The sequence below is a fragment of the Centruroides sculpturatus genome, unplaced genomic scaffold (assembly GCF_000671375.1).
Source record: "Centruroides sculpturatus isolate CEXI.00-Female unplaced genomic scaffold, Cexi_2.0 scaffold470, whole genome shotgun sequence".
Classification (NCBI taxonomy): Eukaryota; Metazoa; Arthropoda; class Arachnida; order Scorpiones; family Buthidae; genus Centruroides; species Centruroides sculpturatus.
The window spans coordinates 50,698-69,699 of NW_019385042.1; the positions used below are offsets into that span (position 1 = coordinate 50,698).

General features: G+C 28.4%; 1 protein-coding gene across 1 annotated transcript in view; it reads right to left on the reverse strand.

Moving 5' to 3' along the window:
• Window positions 1-4,180: 4,180 nt before the first annotated feature.
• The window catches only part of LOC111633775 (glutamate receptor ionotropic, kainate 3-like), a 33,481-nt gene continuing 18,659 nt past the window's right edge, over window positions 4,181-19,002 (reverse strand). Inside the window, exon 4 of the mRNA XM_023378405.1 lies at window positions 4,181-4,363. Coding sequence (XP_023234173.1) covers window positions 4,181-4,363 — 183 coding nt within the window. The remainder of the gene's footprint in view (window positions 4,364-19,002) is intronic.

Genomic DNA, 19,002 nt, shown 5'->3' on the forward strand with positions numbered 1-19,002 from the left:
TGTTTTCTACAGAGGGAGGGGGTACCAATATAGTGTCGTGCCCCGGGAACCAGTTATGTTCGCTAGTCCATTGGCGTTACTCAAAACTGCTGAAGAAAAGAAAGCAGCAGTGAGCAATCTATAACAATTTCCAGCGAATTTAGAATAAAAATTTTGATACGATAAAAGTACCACACACCATAGGGGTAGAAAATCAGTAGCCTTCCAGGAATACTTCAGAGGGAGCTGGCTCTCATTTAAGAGAAAAGATGGAAGAAACCCAAAAAACTCCACCTGACTAACTAGGGAAAGACCGAAAATTTAGTTGAGGTACCCAACTAAATACAGAATGCTCAATAAAGACATACGGCAACAAACAACCAATCTCTTCCAAACAGTATTTATTTATTTATTCCTCGAATAAAAATTATGAAGTTTTAAACTTACACCTGGCTACGCATATTCGTTCGTAATACTGTATTGCGATTTCACTTCAGACGAGTGTAACGTTTTTTTTTTTTTTTTTTGAAATATCTCGAAACTGCTGTTTTCTGCTAATAATGCCATTGTTTAATATAACTGTTTTACCTAAACTCACTTGTAGAAGTACATTTTTATAAATTATCTAAATTTGAATTTTGTTAATTAAGAGTTCATTTCTGCTAAGAAANAATGAAAATACAAGTAGTATTTTAAAAAAGTGTTTGTTTCTGGTCATATATATCAAAATGATTTTCTGTTTGGTACAGACTTGTTAACAATTAACTATGAAGTTACAGTAAAAGCATGCTTTCAATTTAAAATCTTTTGCCAGTATCCAAAAAATAATTTCTCTGCTTTCACACTTGGGAGAGTAGATATTTTCGAGTAAATCGAATTGGCTGACACCTACATACAGTCCTATGAAGAGAAATCTTTGTCAGCATATAGCCCGTGTGATTTCCTAAGATAATTTTTTAAATTTAGTTTAATCTTTTTCTACAGAGAAATTTTCAGTTAAATTTACATAAGTAATTAAAATTTAAACTGCTCTGAATTTTGCTTTATATCGTGTTTATCGGCTTATAATTAGAATAATTATTATTTAGCATGGAGCGAATTAGCAAGTGTTTTCTCATTTCTATTATCGATAAAATGTAATTAAATGATAATCATAAGAAAACAAATACGTCAAATTAATAATGACAAATTTTCAACTGAACTGTAACATTAATTTTCGTTTATTTTATACTCTTATTAAGTGTACATAATTACAAAATTTTATTTTACAATAAACGAAAGTATGTTTTAATATTATAAATATATTATACGTTGGTTTATAGTATATGTAATTAACGAGTAATTAATTTTTATGAGAAAGATAGTGTAATTTACGATACGTGAAGTTTATAAATATTTCAAATACACTGATTTATCCAACAGAAGATATTTCTGAATCCATATTATTTTCGAAAAATTTCCATGCAATGGAAGTGCTTCTTTGAAATTTTCGCGATATTTTTTTCTTATATCAAATTTATGCAATAAGATACACTTTAAACTAGAAAATTGTAAAATTGATTATTATATATAATTATTATTTTTATGAATTACCATATTCAGAATCAGTTAATATGAATATCGTAGTAAATTCGAATTTTTCGTATGTAATGCAAAGTAGAATTTTGCTCTGTCTAGAATAAAATTTAAAATATTCAATTACTTATACAATGCTTTGTTCTATTGAGTATAATTAATAGACAAAATATGAAAGAAAATTTATAGTTTTATCTTCTCTTCGTCAAAATTAACAGCAAAATTATTATATTGGGTTGTTCAGAAGAACAACCCAATAAAACTAGAAGATAAAACTATAAATTTTCTTTCTAAATTTTCTTAAGTTAAAAATATAATAATTTTGCAGTTAATTTTTTAAGTAAGTTCGTTTTTTTTACCACTAGATGGATTAGTCGTATTTTTTTCACCATTTTCGTCCTAAACCGTATTATCATAATATATTTTGACAGCTAGGATTTTATGGCTTATTTGTAGAAAATTTTGTTTGATTTCGTGCAATCGTGTATTTTTTGTGTCCCATCAAATATAGAAGATCGAAAGAAGCATCTTCGGCATATTTTGCTTTTTTATTACTAAAAAAATAAAAATGCCGTTCAAGCAAGAAAAAAATCGTCTGACATGCATGGTGGAGATGTGTTGACAAAACAACAGTGCCAAAACTGGTTTACAAAATTTCGTTCTTGCAATTTCAGTATCGAAGATGCACCACGTTATGGATGGCCAATTGAAGCCAATAAAAACAAAATAAAAGTACCGATTGAAGCAAACTGCGGAATAACAACTCGTGAAATCACTAAGAGATTAAATTTGTCAAATTGAACTGTTTATGAGTACTTGAAACAAATTGGTTTCGTTTCAGAGCTCGATATATGAATTCCACGAGTTCTAAAAAAAGAAATGCCTTATTTGGTGGGATATTAAAGGAATTTTTTTTTTGGAGCTTTTACCAGACAATTTCACAATTGATTCGAAAGTGTACCGCATTCGAGTAAACAAATTCCGTAATATCATCAAACAGAAAAAGCCGGCCAGAATTGATAAAAAAAACAGCTGTAGTGTTTTACCACAATAATGTCAAATTTCACACAAGTTTGGTAACTGGTTAGAAACTGTTATAACTTAGATGGGACGTGCTATCACACCAGCTGTATTCGCCAGATCGAGCACACTCAAATTATTACTTGTTCCGGTCTATAGAATTTTTTTAACTGTAAGACATTTACTTGAAATGACAATGTCAAAAATCACTTGGATCGGTTTTTTGTAAGCAACGATCAAAACTTTTATGAATGTGAAATGGTGCTACTACCAGAAACGATGGCAACAGATATTTGACCAAAATGGTCAACTTATAATTCAATAAAATATTTATTTATAATAAGAATATTGCGTTTTTTCCACGGAAAAAACGAACTTACTTTTAGATCAACTCAATAATAGTTAAATACAATAATTTTACATTAGTAAAGTGGATTGCAAGTAACCATTTTAATTAATTTATTCAATATTATTTCAATGAGTAAGCAGATTAAAGACACTAGATATCCAATGCCCATAAGTAATAAAGGACTTTTAATATCTTCGATTGACAACGGTTGGAATTCTGATGCTTCTTGAAATTCTTCTACTTCTTGAGAAAACAATTTCTCACAAATTCCAGCTTCAAACATGCGAGTTATTCTGCAATAAAATTGTTTCAAATATATAAAAATTAATATAAAGTACGGTATAGAGTATAAATCAATTAAAAATTTTTTACGTGTTAGATAGATCCTTCTTAAATGGAAAATTCTTTCTGATTGGAAAAGCGATCATGTATGTACGAAAAGAATCTTTTGACATAATGTATTTATGCCTTTCTACTTTACTGATGTACATATTTAATGCAACTTTATGCATTATGTATGCAAATCGTTCATTATTCGCTTTTTTAATGCCTTCTGCAATACTCATGAAGTTATTATTGGACAGAATGTTTTTCCTTAAAATTTTAATATTTTCCGACTTCGATTCCTAGAATTAATAATTATATCAATATAAAACACAATCGTTATAAAGAACAAATTCTGAAATTAACAAAAACAGAATAAAAACACTGAAAAGAACATCTTTCTATACAGGGAGTATAAATCTTCAAATTCATAACACTTACCATCATTTCTTTCCACCCAATAAATCGTTTGTATGTTCCGCTTGAGAACTCACCATTGCGGGCAAAGACAGCAAGTTCGTGTATATCTCTAGGAAAAGACTCAGTTATAGGACATGTCATAAAAGACATTAACGCCCCGCTGTAACTGGATACTAAAACAACAATCGATAACCACCAAATTCCTGTCATGAATCTGGGCGCAAATCTTTTCATTTTTTCTAGATTCAATCCTAAATTGAATTACAAAATTTTTCTTTATAAAACTCAAAGCTTGATTTATATCATAATTTAAGAATTTTACCTTGATACAAAAATGTGCAAAGTAAATTCCAAAAAACTGTACATAGAGTCCATCGTTTTCCTGTTTTTGCAGCGACAAAGTCCTTCTCTAGCACTTTATATAGCGTTAGTCCAAATATCAATACAATAGAAAATATAGCGATCCAAACCTGATTCCGTAATATATAACTTAATGTATGACTTAGTTATATTTTAAGAGTCGTTTTTGTTACTTACATTTAAGGTAAAAGGCTTCGTCACAGAATTCCAATCAATAACCTTATCCAGAGTTTTAATAAGAAAAACCATAGGATAAAAAGCAAAAACGGATGTGAATTCCATTGCAGAGAAGCGTTCATGAGTGACGCCTACAGGTACAAAGCACACATCTGCTTCCTGAATTAGAAAATTAATTATAAAAGTTAGTCATAATAAATGTACTATAAAGTGTTGTTTTTGAAACCGTGTTTAGTAAATATATAGGACTTTAAACTCAAATGTAAGTGTTAAATAAACACTTGATTTTATTTTCATCACTTTTTAGTTAATATCAATTCGATGAGCAAGACACATTATTTTCTGGATGGAGGTTGCCGTTTCTATAATTAAAATTATTTATGTTCTGTTTGAAGCCAAGTGTTTATTTAAAACTTGCATTTTAATTCGAAGACTAAATTTTACTAATATTTAATAAACACGGTTTCAAAAACAACATAGAAAATTTTAATTATAGAAACGGCAACCTCCATCCCGAGAATAATGTGTCCAGCTTATCTAATTGATATCAACTAAAAAGTAATGGAAATAAAGCCAAGTATTTATTTAAATTTCACATTTGAGTTCGAAGTCCAAGTACTTTGAAATTTTGATTGATAAAATGCGAAATTAAATTGTTGTGCTGTTCAAACTGTTATACATTTAGTATTGATTTTTAAGGATATTTTAGGATTAACATGTCCAAAAATTGATATTTGTTTTTTATTCATTCGATGTGAAACCCAGATTTCAGATAACAAGCAGTGGAACGATTATGTAAAAAATAAATGATAATTATCTATAAATTTACAACAGATACAGGAAGAAAAAAGTAGTACTTACATGTTATGCAATACAGTCGACCCCCTATAAGACTGTAGACATGTTTCGTCCTTTATGAATCGATTTCTTACGAGTCCTTTCCAATCACAGCCTGACATGTATGCACTTTACGGACTACGGCTGTTTGAAAAGTTTTCTTACATAAAGTTAATCGATTGGAGACTAATCCGACTTAAAATTTTCAAAATAGGTATATATTTTTTGGAAATAATCCGTATAAACTACGCTATAAACAAAAAATTGTAGGATTACTTACCAAGTGTGCACCATTCGACATCGCCATTGTTAAGCTTGTTTTCGTCACGGAACTGCTCAGCAAACAGCGGCCGATTTCTAATAACTTATTTTTCTGCGAAAACTTCGTTGAATCATCATTAATGTAAATAATTTTAATCGCCGTTGAATAAGGAATGTTTCATTTACACGAAATGTATAAAATTACAGTACTGTATTAGACTTACGGTACCTAATTTACATACTGTACACACGATAGCTCGCCTAAACTTTTCGCTAGACAGCGGAAAGCGTATATATAATTATAATAAAGTTACAATAAATTAAGTTAATGTATAATTATATATACAGTATTTAATTTATATATAATTATATGTGAAGTACCTAATTTATATATAATTTATATATAATTATATGTACAGACAAAACTAAACTGAATTTACTCGCCTAAACTGTCCGTAGCGTGGCGCTGGATGGCGGAAAATAGTTCGGCTGCCCGATGACGTTTTACCGAATTATACAAGTGTTTTTACCGTTGTTTACGGATACCACCACAATTTTTTCACTGTCTTATAGGAATCGGAATTATAGGAACCCGTCTTATAGGGGGTCTACTGTATTTAAGGAAACTGAAAAATGCCTATAAACATTACTACAAACCAAATGTTAAATTATAACAGTAAGACTCAGGACGTGGTAACACCTTGTGATTACCAGTCATGCAGGCGATTACAACTGCAACAAGAGCATATCACTCACGTTTTCTCGTGGTCATACATTATCCGCTTACGTTGCAACATGGACAAACGTGACCCTATATACTAATAAAATTACAGTACTTTTTTTTAACTACTGTTGTGACGCATTCTACCTTCTACTTCAGACTGTTTATGGAATTTTAGCCAGTTAAACTTTTTAATACGTAGTTGCAGTTGTGCCAGTTTTTAAAAGGGGTTTACTAGTTAAGGGAACAGCCGTCGCCGTTGCACTTTCTTGCGCAGCTGGAATTTGCATGGTGTGACCACAAATTACGAAAACAATGGAAAAAGTTTGTAAAAAAGGAACAGCTTACGTAATTTTAAAGGATATGAGAAATTACAATGTATAATATACAATTCGACTAAAATAAATTTGACCTCTGTCCAAGATATTAACTTTATTGAATTTATAATAAAAAAATTATTTATAAAGTAGTAAATTATATTGTTTTTTTAAAATGTATTTTTAAGTAAATGTTTACTTTGTTAACAATCTATTTTTTAAATCCATTTAAACAATGCTTATTATTTTAATAATGAATACCTGTAAAATTTTTCTTTTATTTGCATACTAACACATTATATTTGGGTTTCATTTCGTGTTTGATTATAACTGTACGTTGGTTATCAATCAATCAACATTATGCTGCGACTTACATGGCATCTCCAGTCATATACGTTCCTTACTCTATATAGCTCGATTTGATTTTTGACAACTGTTTATGTTTTGGGGTGCAATGTTTAATTGTTGTAGTGGAATAATGATATATTTATATTAATGTTCCTATTTTCCGTGGCTTAGAAAAATTATCTATGTATGATTTTTATATTTTTCATTGTAAAATTAGCTTTTTGCACATTAACTTATTTTAAACACTCGATTTTTATGTTTACTTACTTGGTTTACAACTTGTCCTGTATATCCCTTCCACTTACCACTTTTATCTCTATATTCAGGCGATTTTTCTATCGGGTGCACTATAATGTACCTATTTAAATGTCACAATTAAATATACGCAAAATAATTAATCTGAAAAATTTATAAGTTTATGTTTTATAATATATATTTAGTTGAAATATTTCTTTAAAAGTAAGATAAAAACGTTTTAGTTTAACATTATATAAAAAATAAGAGAATATAAGTATCAGTAAACGAAACCATTACTTTTAGAACAGAAATATACATATATGTATTCAAAATAAAATTAAAAATTATTCCGAAATAAATATATATTTAAATGATATAATTGTAAAAACTGCAGCTTTCGTTTGTGAATTACCACATGCAGAAATATTATGAATTCTATATTAATTTTACAAGATTCCACTTTTACAATTTTAAGAGATTTCATTTTTGTAAGCAGCATCTGAGATGTTCTTCTACATGTCTTGTAGAACGCACATTATCGTAAAAATGTAATTTCTTTATGCAAACAAATGCATTTTGATATCCATATGACCTTGAGAATACTTTTGAGCCATCCACTATAAAGTCTTAATCGGCTAACTATGCTTCACTTCACCAAAAGTTGAGACACAGATATTTTATGCTTATTTCTTACATTTCTTAGTTTGTAGTTAAATATAAAACTTCGACACTGCGAACACTTCTGCAATTCACCCTGTCACTAATAGTTTATTAAAAATTAACCAGAAAGTTACCAAATAAATTTAAATTAGCTGAAAAGATAGTCAAGATGCTAATAATTTTTATTGTCTACAATAAAAAACTTTTATGTAGCGACATTCGAAGTTGTCTCTGTTTTTGTTTTGAAATTTGAAAATGGTTTTGCTATCTGCAATGGTATCAAGGACAGCATACATGACAGTATTTGTTCGAAAATTATGTATATACGAGAGTAATCTCAAAAGCTTAGTCTCCTAATTTTTAAACACGTTTATACAAAAATAGAGTTAATATTATTTAAAAGCTTGATCATTTATCTGTTTTTCTACATAATCACCATTTCGATCAGTGCACTTTTCTAGGCGCTGTAGCAGCTTTTGTATGGCCTTGTAATACCTGTTCCCCGCCACATCGCAAATTCCATCTTGTGTAGATCTATTTCAACTTTTCCGGTAAAATCCAATTAATTGTGCTTAGGGAAAGACTAATAGCTAAAATGAAAAAATCATTAAGAGTGATTCGCCGAACTTCACGCATAGTTTACTCAACCTTTGCCACTGTCTTGTCAGAAATTAATGGTCTCTGGCTTTTCTGTTTGTTGTGAATTTCAGTACGATAAGCTAGAAATACCCTATACCATTTGAAGATGTTTTTGATATCTATGCACTTTTTGTCAATTGGCAATAAATTTTAGTCTATTTAATACGACAAGACGTCGAGCCAATATGACATGGGCATGCAAAAATTGCCACAGCGCATATGAAAATGCATCGACCAAAATGGCGATTATGTAGAAAAATAGACAAATGTTCACGCTTTAAAACGATATAAACTTTATTTTTGTATAAAACGTTTTTTCGTATTTAAAAAAACTAGAAGCCCTTACTTTCGAAATTACCCTTGTGTACCTTATTAAATAATTTCACAACGTATAATGAATTATTTTTCTTTAAAGGTGGATATATAGGAAAAAGAAATCTTTTCAAAAACTGGAGCTACAGTTATTTAAACATCGAACTTTTTCGGTGTCAAAGATCAGATAATAATTAGACATTGTTATTGCCAAAAATATTATAAAAAGCACTGTTTTCTTTGCGATATTTAATAAATAAATAACAAATATAATTTAAATAATTATTATATTTAACGATTTTCTTATTCTACTTTGTCTTATTGTTAAAATATTATTTTAAGTTGTTGTGGTTTAATTTACTTGCATATTAGAACAAATTGAAAAAGTTATTATTGCAAATTAATTTTATAATTAGAAAGAATATATTAAACTTTTCTTTATAGTTAAAATATTATTTCAAATTGTTGTGTTTTAATTTATTCGGATATTAGAACAAAACAAAAAAAAAATAACGAGTATGTATTAATAATTCTAAACCACATTAGATATTAGTATAAATTGTAAAAATTATTATCGCAGATTAATTTTATATGAAGCAATGAACTGAACTGAAAAGTTTTCTAATTATTGAAATTATTTATTATCTTAATTTACTCAAAATTTTTTATCTGAAAATAATTTATAACCTAAAAAATTAATTTAAAAATAATTACGTGCAGAAATATATCTGTCTTTAGATAAACTGAAGAAAAAAAGTGAAAACACTTAAATAAACTGTAACGTAAAAATAAAAACCTTTTCAAAATAATTTCAGTGTTATATTATTTCAAACTGTCATGTACCCGAATATTAAGACAAATTTCCATCAAGAAAATACTTAATTCTAGTATTGATAATAAAACTATTACTCAGCAAATTATTTGTAATCTTAATTTATAAAATATCAGAAATTAGATCAGGAATATGTAATGTTTTAGATAAAGTGAATGAGAAAACAGGAAAAGCTTAAATAAGATAAACTAATTTAATCTATTAATGTAATAATAAAAAATTTTAAAAATAATTACGTTTTGGTGTTATATTATTTAATACAATTATCGTGTTTTAATTTTCTCAAATATTAAAACATTTAATAATTAATACAGAAACTTTCTTTATTGTTAAAATAAAACTAATTTAACCACTTGCCTCCCACTGATTAATTAATTTAATGTAATTAAGCATAAAAAATACTTAAATCTGAAAAAAACGAAAGAAATGCGTTAATTTTGAAGAAAAAGCTTCAAAGTTTAAAAACTTTCTTTATCTTGCCTTTCTGTGAAATTTGACACCTATAAGTCATTGTTTACACAGCTGGATGACCTTGAGAATATCTGGTGTCAGATTTTCTGGGACATTCTCATCGCCGTCTCGGGAGGACGAAGGTTTAAAGTAGGGTGAATACTAGCTGGCAGTATATTTTTAAATATTTTTAAAAAATGAAAATTTTAATTCCGATTTCTGACCCCCAATTTAATTAAACTGATATATAATAAAATGTATTAATTAAAAAATTAAAATACTATTGGAGGTTGTTTTTGACATCAGAAAGTAGCTTTTAAATAACTTTACCGAAGTCAAATCCGTGCACTACAACTTTAGAACGATTAATTAAATTTGATAAAAAAAAATTCCATTAAAAAACAATTAAGCTTTAATTGCGCATCATTAAACGTTGATTAAGATCACGATAAAATTTTTTTGCGCGGGTAAAAATTTTTGAAAAAATTTAGAAACAAAAACATTCCAAAAATTAAAAAACATGTTTTCAGGACAAAAAAAACCGAGGTTTCTGTAACGCTATGTAACTTGCCCGAGTTAACTCAGGACTGGTCATCTTGCCGTTTGAAGATTTGTGTTTGAAAAGTTAATTNATTATTAAAAATGCATTAATAAATAAAATACAAAACTGGAAATAGTAATTTACGGTTTAGCCTAGTGACAAGTAGATTCGGAGACAAGTAAATTCGACTTACGTCGTTTTTCGACTTAAGTCGTTTTCCTGGAACCAATTACCTACGTAAGGCGAGGTATACCTGTATAACAATTTTTTTCATTTTTTAAAATTATTTTAAAACTACATCAAAATAATATGTATAATGATTAACAATATCAGTAGAAAGTATAAAAATCTGAGTTTATATACTGTTAAAGTTCTGTGATTAAATGCAAAATACTTAGTTATAGATCGAAATGAGGAAGCCACTTACCTAAATTTTAGTTTTTCTTGGATAACTATAAACAGTGGAAATAACTTTCCACCTGTTAGTTGTCTTTTAGTTTTATCATATGTCATAAATATAGCTTCCTGGAAAACAATAGTAAAAGATTATTTATAAGTTATTTTATTATTTTTATGATATGTTTATACAGTAACAAAATTTATTTACCCCAGTTCCAGAAACTCTCCAAACATATGAATCGTTGGACACTCCTATTTAAAATACTTATTATTACAAATCAATATTATTGTTAAATGCTGTGCAATTTTATTATTTTTTCAGTCTTTATTCTTTAATTATTTAAATATTTAATGTTACACGTTAGATTTCCGGCTATTTTTTATAAAAAATTTTCGATATTTTTTAATATAAAATAAAAAACAAGAAGCAGATCAAAAATTGTAGTTGTAATGAATTTTCATTGTTAATTTTTTTGAGTGCGAGGTGATTATTTATTTCAAAGATACTTAATTTTTTTCTGTCACAGTACACTTTTAATAATTAAAGAAAGTTAACGACATGCACAGGTACTTTTATAAGTACTCCAAGAGAATCAGATAAGTCATAACTATAATTTTTAAACACAGTTGGTTATTTAGGTCAAATTTTCTAAACGCCATAATAACTACTGGCGATTATCAGTAATACCTGTTACAATTTTCAAACGGTAGAAGCAAGATAAAATTGATTCGTCTGAAATCGCTAATGTACGGGTCGACATTTAATAATTTATAGAAAGAAAGATGATTGAATACATCTCGATGTTTATCAAACCACAAATACAAACATTTAGCAGTGTCAAATAATGTGTTAGCTGTTGGAACGCTGCTTTTTTCAGTTAGAAAAAGTTGGCCCAATAAGTATAATGAGATGTATTATAACGTTTACTATAGATTTTCTTTTTGTATTTTAAATGCATTATTCAGTGTTACACATCTGCAAATGTTAAAGTTAGCACTGTTGTAGATCACATAATTACAAATTTTCTGTGTTAAAAGTTCTTCCATGTTTACAAAGTTATTAATTCAAGTATTTCTTGAATGATTCAGCAGAATTTGGTAAATATCGAATATTTATTTGGTTTGTAATCACTGCGCTTCTACAGAATACAAAAATGTTTGTGTTGCATGATTGTATAAAGTTGCGCAAGAAGAAATGACTCGTCTACTTTGCGAACGTTGATACAAAATGAGTGTGTAGGTGCTAAAATATAATATTAAAATAAGCAAAGAAATTTGGTTACGCATCTATGTAATGATATATAAATTCATGACATATATTTCGTTTGTGTTATTTTTTTGTGATGGAAAGATAAACTTAAATTCAAATCACAAATAAAGTATAAACTGAAATATGTTGCCAATTACGCTTGAAATCGTTTTTTATAGCGTACGTAATTAATTATTAAAAATATAAGATTGACGATTCTATATAAATTATACTACTTTAAAATTATTCAGGCATCTATTACTTTCCTGACTGTTATACATTCAACCCCCCTATAATTACGCTCCCTATAATTACGATTCCTATAAAACTACGAAAAAATTGTGACCGGTATCCGTATAATACAGTAAAAATTCCTTAAAATTACCTCAAACATCATCGGGCAGCCAAACTACTTTCCCGCCTTCCGTAGCGCCAACTACGGAGAGATTTCTATCATCTGGAGAGTATTATATAAATTATATATAAATTAGGTACTGTACATATAATTATATATTAATTATATATAAATTAGGTACTGTATATATACTTATATATTAACTTATTGTAACTTTGTTATAATTAAATATATAATTTCTGCTGTCTAGCGTGGCGCCACGCTACTGAGATTTTTACGCTAACTATTGTCTGTAAAGTATGTAAATTAGGTACCGTAAGTCTAATACATTACTGTAATTTTATACATTTCTTGTGAAAGAAACATTTCTCATTCAACGGCGATTAAAATTATTTATATTAATGATGTCTCCTAAGTTCAAGGAACTATTCGCAGAAAAATAAGTTATTAGAAATCGGCCGCGGTTTGCTGAGCTGTTCCGCGACAAAAACGATGTTGAGCAATGGCGATGTCGAATGGTGACACTCGGTAAGTAATCCTACAATTTTTTGTTTATAGCGTAGTTTATACAGATTTTTTCCAAAAAAAAATATACGTATTTTGGAAATGTTGAGTCGGATTAGTCTAGAATCGATTAATTTTATGGAAGAAAACCTTTCAATCAGCCGTAGTCCGTAAACTTGACACGTGTCGGGCTGTGATTGGAACGACTCGTAAGAAATCGGATTCCTAAAAAATGGAACGTATCTATATCTTATAGGGAGGTCGACTGTATATAACAGAGTGAAAGTGTGGAAGATCTGGAAAAAATCATTTTCTCAGGATTTTTACATTTTTTTATGTAGGAATCTCAAAAAGTCGAAAAATGAAATAAATTCTGGTATTCTCTTTGTATATATGGATGTTAGTGCCACTTTGTGTGTGGTGATTTCTTTCATCCTTTTTTTTTTGAACCGCGCGTAACACCGGGTTAATTAATAACTCTTCAGCATTAGGTCAAAAATTTGTCAAATGTTGCAAAGAAGTTTGTAAATTAGGGGAATTGTGCTATTGAATTTTATTGGTTGAAGGTCATAGGGTAAGTAGATACAAAAAGTCTTTTGTCATATATCAAGTACAATCTGACTTATTGGCAAATTTTTTCGTTATTATCATTTATAGTGTTTACAAACCCAATTCCATATTCAAAATAACATTTTTAATAATCTATAAAAACAGATGGGGCCATCAAAATTTAAAACGTTGCTAGGAGAGTTAAAGAACTCGTACCTGGATTTAATTTCTATAAAAGACAAAAAAAGAAGCCTTAACTCTCGGGACCATAAATCGTCAACTAGTCATCTTGACAAGTGAAGAGCTTTAAAGACCTGTTGCCAGAAAGGGGGGTTGAATGGCCTCTGACCTCTCTGGTGGCTCACAATAGAAAAGCTAGATACATGGCTTGCTGTCTATTCATCTGGAATTTCGTATGCTTTTTTTCTATGTAAGTTTGCAGAGAAAGCATAACTGAAATATCAATGTTGTAAAATATAAATTCCTTTTAAAACATCAGGTTTTTTGTTTATAGACTGGACAGTTTTTCTTTGTGATTAAAAAAATTAATTTGAAATTATATTTCATGTTTTTGAAGACACAGTGGCTATAAATAATATTAAATATAACATTTGCATTCCAAAGAGTAAACTTACAAATATTTTAGTTAATTCTTAGAAAATGAACGTTTCTTTGCAGTTGTTTTCACTNAAACCTTTCAATCAGCCGTAGTCCGTAAACTTGACACGTGTCGGGCTGTGATTGGAACGACTCGTAAGAAATCGGATTCCTAAAAAATGGAACGTATCTATATCTTATAGGGAGGTCGACTGTATATAACAGAGTGAAAGTGTGGAAGATCTGGAAAAAATCATTTTCTCAGGATTTTTACATTTTTTTATGTAGGAATCTCAAAAAGTCGAAAAATGAAATAAATTCTGGTATTCTCTTTGTATATATGGATGTTAGTGCCACTTTGTGTGTGGTGATTTCTTTCATCCTTTTTTTTTTTGAACCGCGCGTAACACCGGGTTAATTAATAACTCTTCAGCATTAGGTCAAAAATTTGTCAAATGTTGCAAAGAAGTTTGTAAATTAGGGGAATTGTGCTATTGAATTTTATTGGTTGAAGGTCATAGGGTAAGTAGATACAGAAAGTCTTTTGTCATATATCAAGTACAATCTGACTTATTGGCAAATTTTTTCGTTATTATCATTTATAGTGTTTACAAACCCAATTCCATATTCAAAATAACATTTTTAATAATCTATAAAAACAGATGGGGCCATCAAAATTTAAAACGTTGCTAGGAGAGTTAAAGAACTCGTACCTGGATTTAATTTCTATAAAAGACAAAAAAAGAAGCCTTAACTCTCGGGACCATAAATCGTCAACTAGTCATCTTGACAAGTGAAGAGCTTTAAAGACCTGTTGCCAGAAAGGGGGGTTGAATGGCCTCTGACCTCTCTGGTGGCTCACAATAGAAAAGCTAGATACATGGCTTGCTGTCTATTCATCTGGAATTTCGTATGCTTTTTTTCTATGTAAGTTTGCAGAGAAAGCATAACTGAAATATCAATGTTGTAAAATATAAATTCCTTTTAAAACATCAGGTTTTTTGTTTATAGACTGGACAGTTTTTCTTTGTGATTAAAAAAATTAATTTGAAATTATATTTCATGTTTTTGAAGACACAGTGGCTATAAATAATATTAAATATAACATTTGCATTCCAAAGAGTAAACTTACAAATATTTTAGTTAATTCTTAGAAAATGAACGTTTCTTTGCAGTTGTTTTCACTTTTAAGAAGATTCAATTATGTTTCTATGAATAAAGGTCAGTTTTATGAATTAAAGTTAATTATAGATATTATTGCATTTAAAGGAGGAATTATAAAATTATTAGTGTTCTGTTCTTATCTTTGGCTTTCATTAAAAATTATGATCTTTGTATATTCGTAAATTTAATTACATTAAATACAGAAATTTAAATACAATCACTGATTTCTGTGCTAAAAAATTATGAAGTAACTAAACCAGGGTGTCCAATGTGGCCCAAGGCAAGTTGAAATGCGGCCCGATAAACGTGTATACAAAATTGACAATTTTTATTATTATTTATTTATTTCAATGGTATAAATTCAAAAAAGAAGTTTTAAAGCCGTAAACCTTTATACATATTTTATTTTTGAGTGGAAAAACTATTTTCAAATACAAATGTGTGAATGAAGAAGGTATACTAAATAAAGCTGGTGTTGGCTCTCAAAGGAGTATAGACCCAAATGAAAAGAAAGGAGAGAAAGACCTAAAGATAAAAAGTAACGACAGAGGTTAAATAGACCTTCTGTTATGCAAATATAGACCATTAATTTTCCAACCTTCCTCACTTTTTTATCTTTTGTCCTTTCTCTCCTTTCTTTTCATTTGGGTCTATACTCCTTTGAGTCTCAACTCCAGCTTTATTTAGTATTTCTTCCAGCGTTGGAAGATTTGGCTATTTCGCGCCAAATGTGGCTTCCTTTTATTAGTTTAATGTAAAAAATATCAGTTGGCACATTGGTTACTTTTTGGGCTACATATATATAATTATATTAGTTGAATAAAAATGCACTTTAAAATGGTGTTTTGTCACTTTTTGTTAATTAGAGACCCAAATAAAACAAATATTTCTGTTTTTAAAATAAATTTTTGTTTGTCTCCTTTATAATATACTAGCTTACCGGTCGCGCATTGCTGCGATCTCAGAAGAAACAAAATTTAAGTGAACTCGTTACGATAAAATTCAATTTACATTTTTCATTTTTATTGAAACTTATTATTATTATTATTATTATTCATTTTCATCGGGAAACATTTCAAAGTGTCGTTTCGATTCTATTTATTTATTGAAGTGTATTTATTTATTTTTCCGTCTGATGCATACAAAAGTAAANCGAAAATATAAATGTAATTGTATAAAACTGAAGAGTTAATACTTTTTTAACCTCAGTTCACTTAACTTTAAAACTGTACCTGATTTAATAACTGCATTAACCATAAATTGATTTAAAAGTCCTAACCTAAATATAAAATTATATCGTTTAGTTTTGTTGAAATGCAAAATAAATGTTATAAAGTTAAAATAGTACACTTAAAGGTTTATCATATCTACAGTAAATATAATAATATTTAAAGAAAATGACTTTGTAAGAAATAAAATATTTCACGCACCTTTTTTCGAGAAAATATAATTGAAACACCCAAAAACTTTAATGAACAACAAGAATACTTTCATTTTAGAGTTATCTCGAAATAATCAGCAGTTTCTCTGTTTGGAATGTGAATGCTACGTATTATTTACCATGCATTGTTTACAGCCACTGTCGTTATGGAAATGAAATGCAATTTCAAACTGGTCTATTTTACTCACAGGACACACACACGAAATAAATTATGTTATAAAAGCTATCAAATAAATTTCTGTAAAAAAAAAAGAAAATCGAAAATGTAGTTTTTTTCCATGTACAGATTTTCAAGTGAAAAGAGAAAGTTTCAAGCCTTATAAACATATTCATAACCGATTCATAAACAAAATTCAGAACGTTCTATAACTTGGTTGGGTTTTATCTTTTTTTATTAATTTTTTTAAGTTATATCAAACAAAATTAGATATAAAATTTTACTAATAATTTTATTTACTTTAACAATTAAGCAATTTAGAATTTTTGTGATTCAAATTGTAATTTTAAATTATTTGATATTCTACTTTTAACAGAATTTTATAAAATTATCGCGATTCAAAAATTATATTTGATTTTGCTTGTGTTTCGGCAATAAATAACAAAAAATCGGTGCATGAAAGCTATGCTATGGTGACAAAGATATAATTGTTTTCTATTTCGGATGTAACATAGTAAAATTTTTTCATTCAATATTAAATTTATTTCTTAATTAATCTTTAGTTAATACACATTTTTTTGTTTGTTGTTTGTTTTTCTATAGATTGATGATTTAAGATGTTTTTTGTCATTGCTTATTTTTGCTGTATCTTTCGAAGCATTTTTAAATTTTCTTGATTTCCTTAGAAAACATACAAAAAATAATAATGTAAACATATCTGTAATAGAACGTGTTTTCCTTCTCACGGGACAGCTCACTTCCATTTTAACACAAGTTTTGTCTTATTTTACTACATTTGTTCTTTAATTCATAACGTTTGCTGTATATATTATTGTTTGTTTCTTATATTTTGTAATATGTTATATAAAAACAAACAAAAATGTAGGTAAAAAATATGAATACCTCATTATCATGTTATTAATATAACGTATTTTCAGATGAATAAAAATGTCGTGGAGTCAAGTGTTTCTGTACTTTACGAACTAAAACTTAGACAAAACTGTATTAATTGATTATTTCTTGCAAATTATTATCGTTATCATTTCGAAAATGCAACATCTGTGCACGAACACAGTAGAAAATATTGTGATGTTCTTTTTTACTTTTTTGTGCTCCAGACGTAAAAACCATGAAATGCAAAAAATCGGTCTAAATTTATTTTATTTCGGTCCTTTGTATCATCTCTAGTTTTTATTTTAAAACAACCGAAAAAGTAATGAGCAATTTAAAATCAAATTAAATTAAATCTTCGATATAATAACGTAACAGCGTATAACTAGCAATTAAATATAATTTGATGAAAATCAGAATGTCGATTATGACGATAATTATACTTTATAATACGGTTTTATTTCAGTAACTGAAATCAATACGTTTTACAGAAAAGAAAATGAAGGTTTTCTTCTATGATAATTAAATATTAATAAATATAGAAAATAACTCGTCCTTGTTGCACGGTTAGATAATTAGTTATTGTTCAAATATATTTCTTTCTAAATCGAAAAATAATAATTATAGTTATTAGTGTAATTGCTTTATAATCATTCATAGTCACGATATATCGAATGGAAACAATACTAAAACAGAAAAATTGTTTTTGAAAAGATTCGTGTAGGTGAAACTTCATCATTTTTCGAATTTAACACAATACTAAATCAGTATATCATAGACAAAATATCAAAAAAACAAGTGTAAAGTATAAACTAGCATGTGCAAAAAATAATTTTTAATTTATTTATTACTAGCTGCAAGGACCGGCTTAGCTGGGTTTTTATTTGTGGGCAAAAAGTAACGATAGTGAAGATTTAAATAATTTCATTATAGCCAATTTTACCCGTTTTCACAAAATGCCAGAATTAAGTCCCCCGTTTACAGACTAATTAGAGAATTTTTACGTCCAGTCAAACGAACTATTTTAAATTTGATCAATTTTCTGGAACGTATACAATTGTTCTATGATCGTACCAATTCGAATTTGAAATTTTTAAAATCGAAATAGAAAATCTTCCACTTTCAACCACTTTCAAGCCCATATCTCCCACACCCTTAAAGCTATCAAGACGCAACCACCATAGTGCACGAATGGAGACTTGGGGCTACTACCACATACAAACACCATTCATGTGCGATGTGTAGTTTTGGCTGAAAAGTGAAATATAGGGACACACACGTCCATTTTTATATATATACTAGCTGCAAGGACCCGCTTCGCTGGGTTTTTATTATAG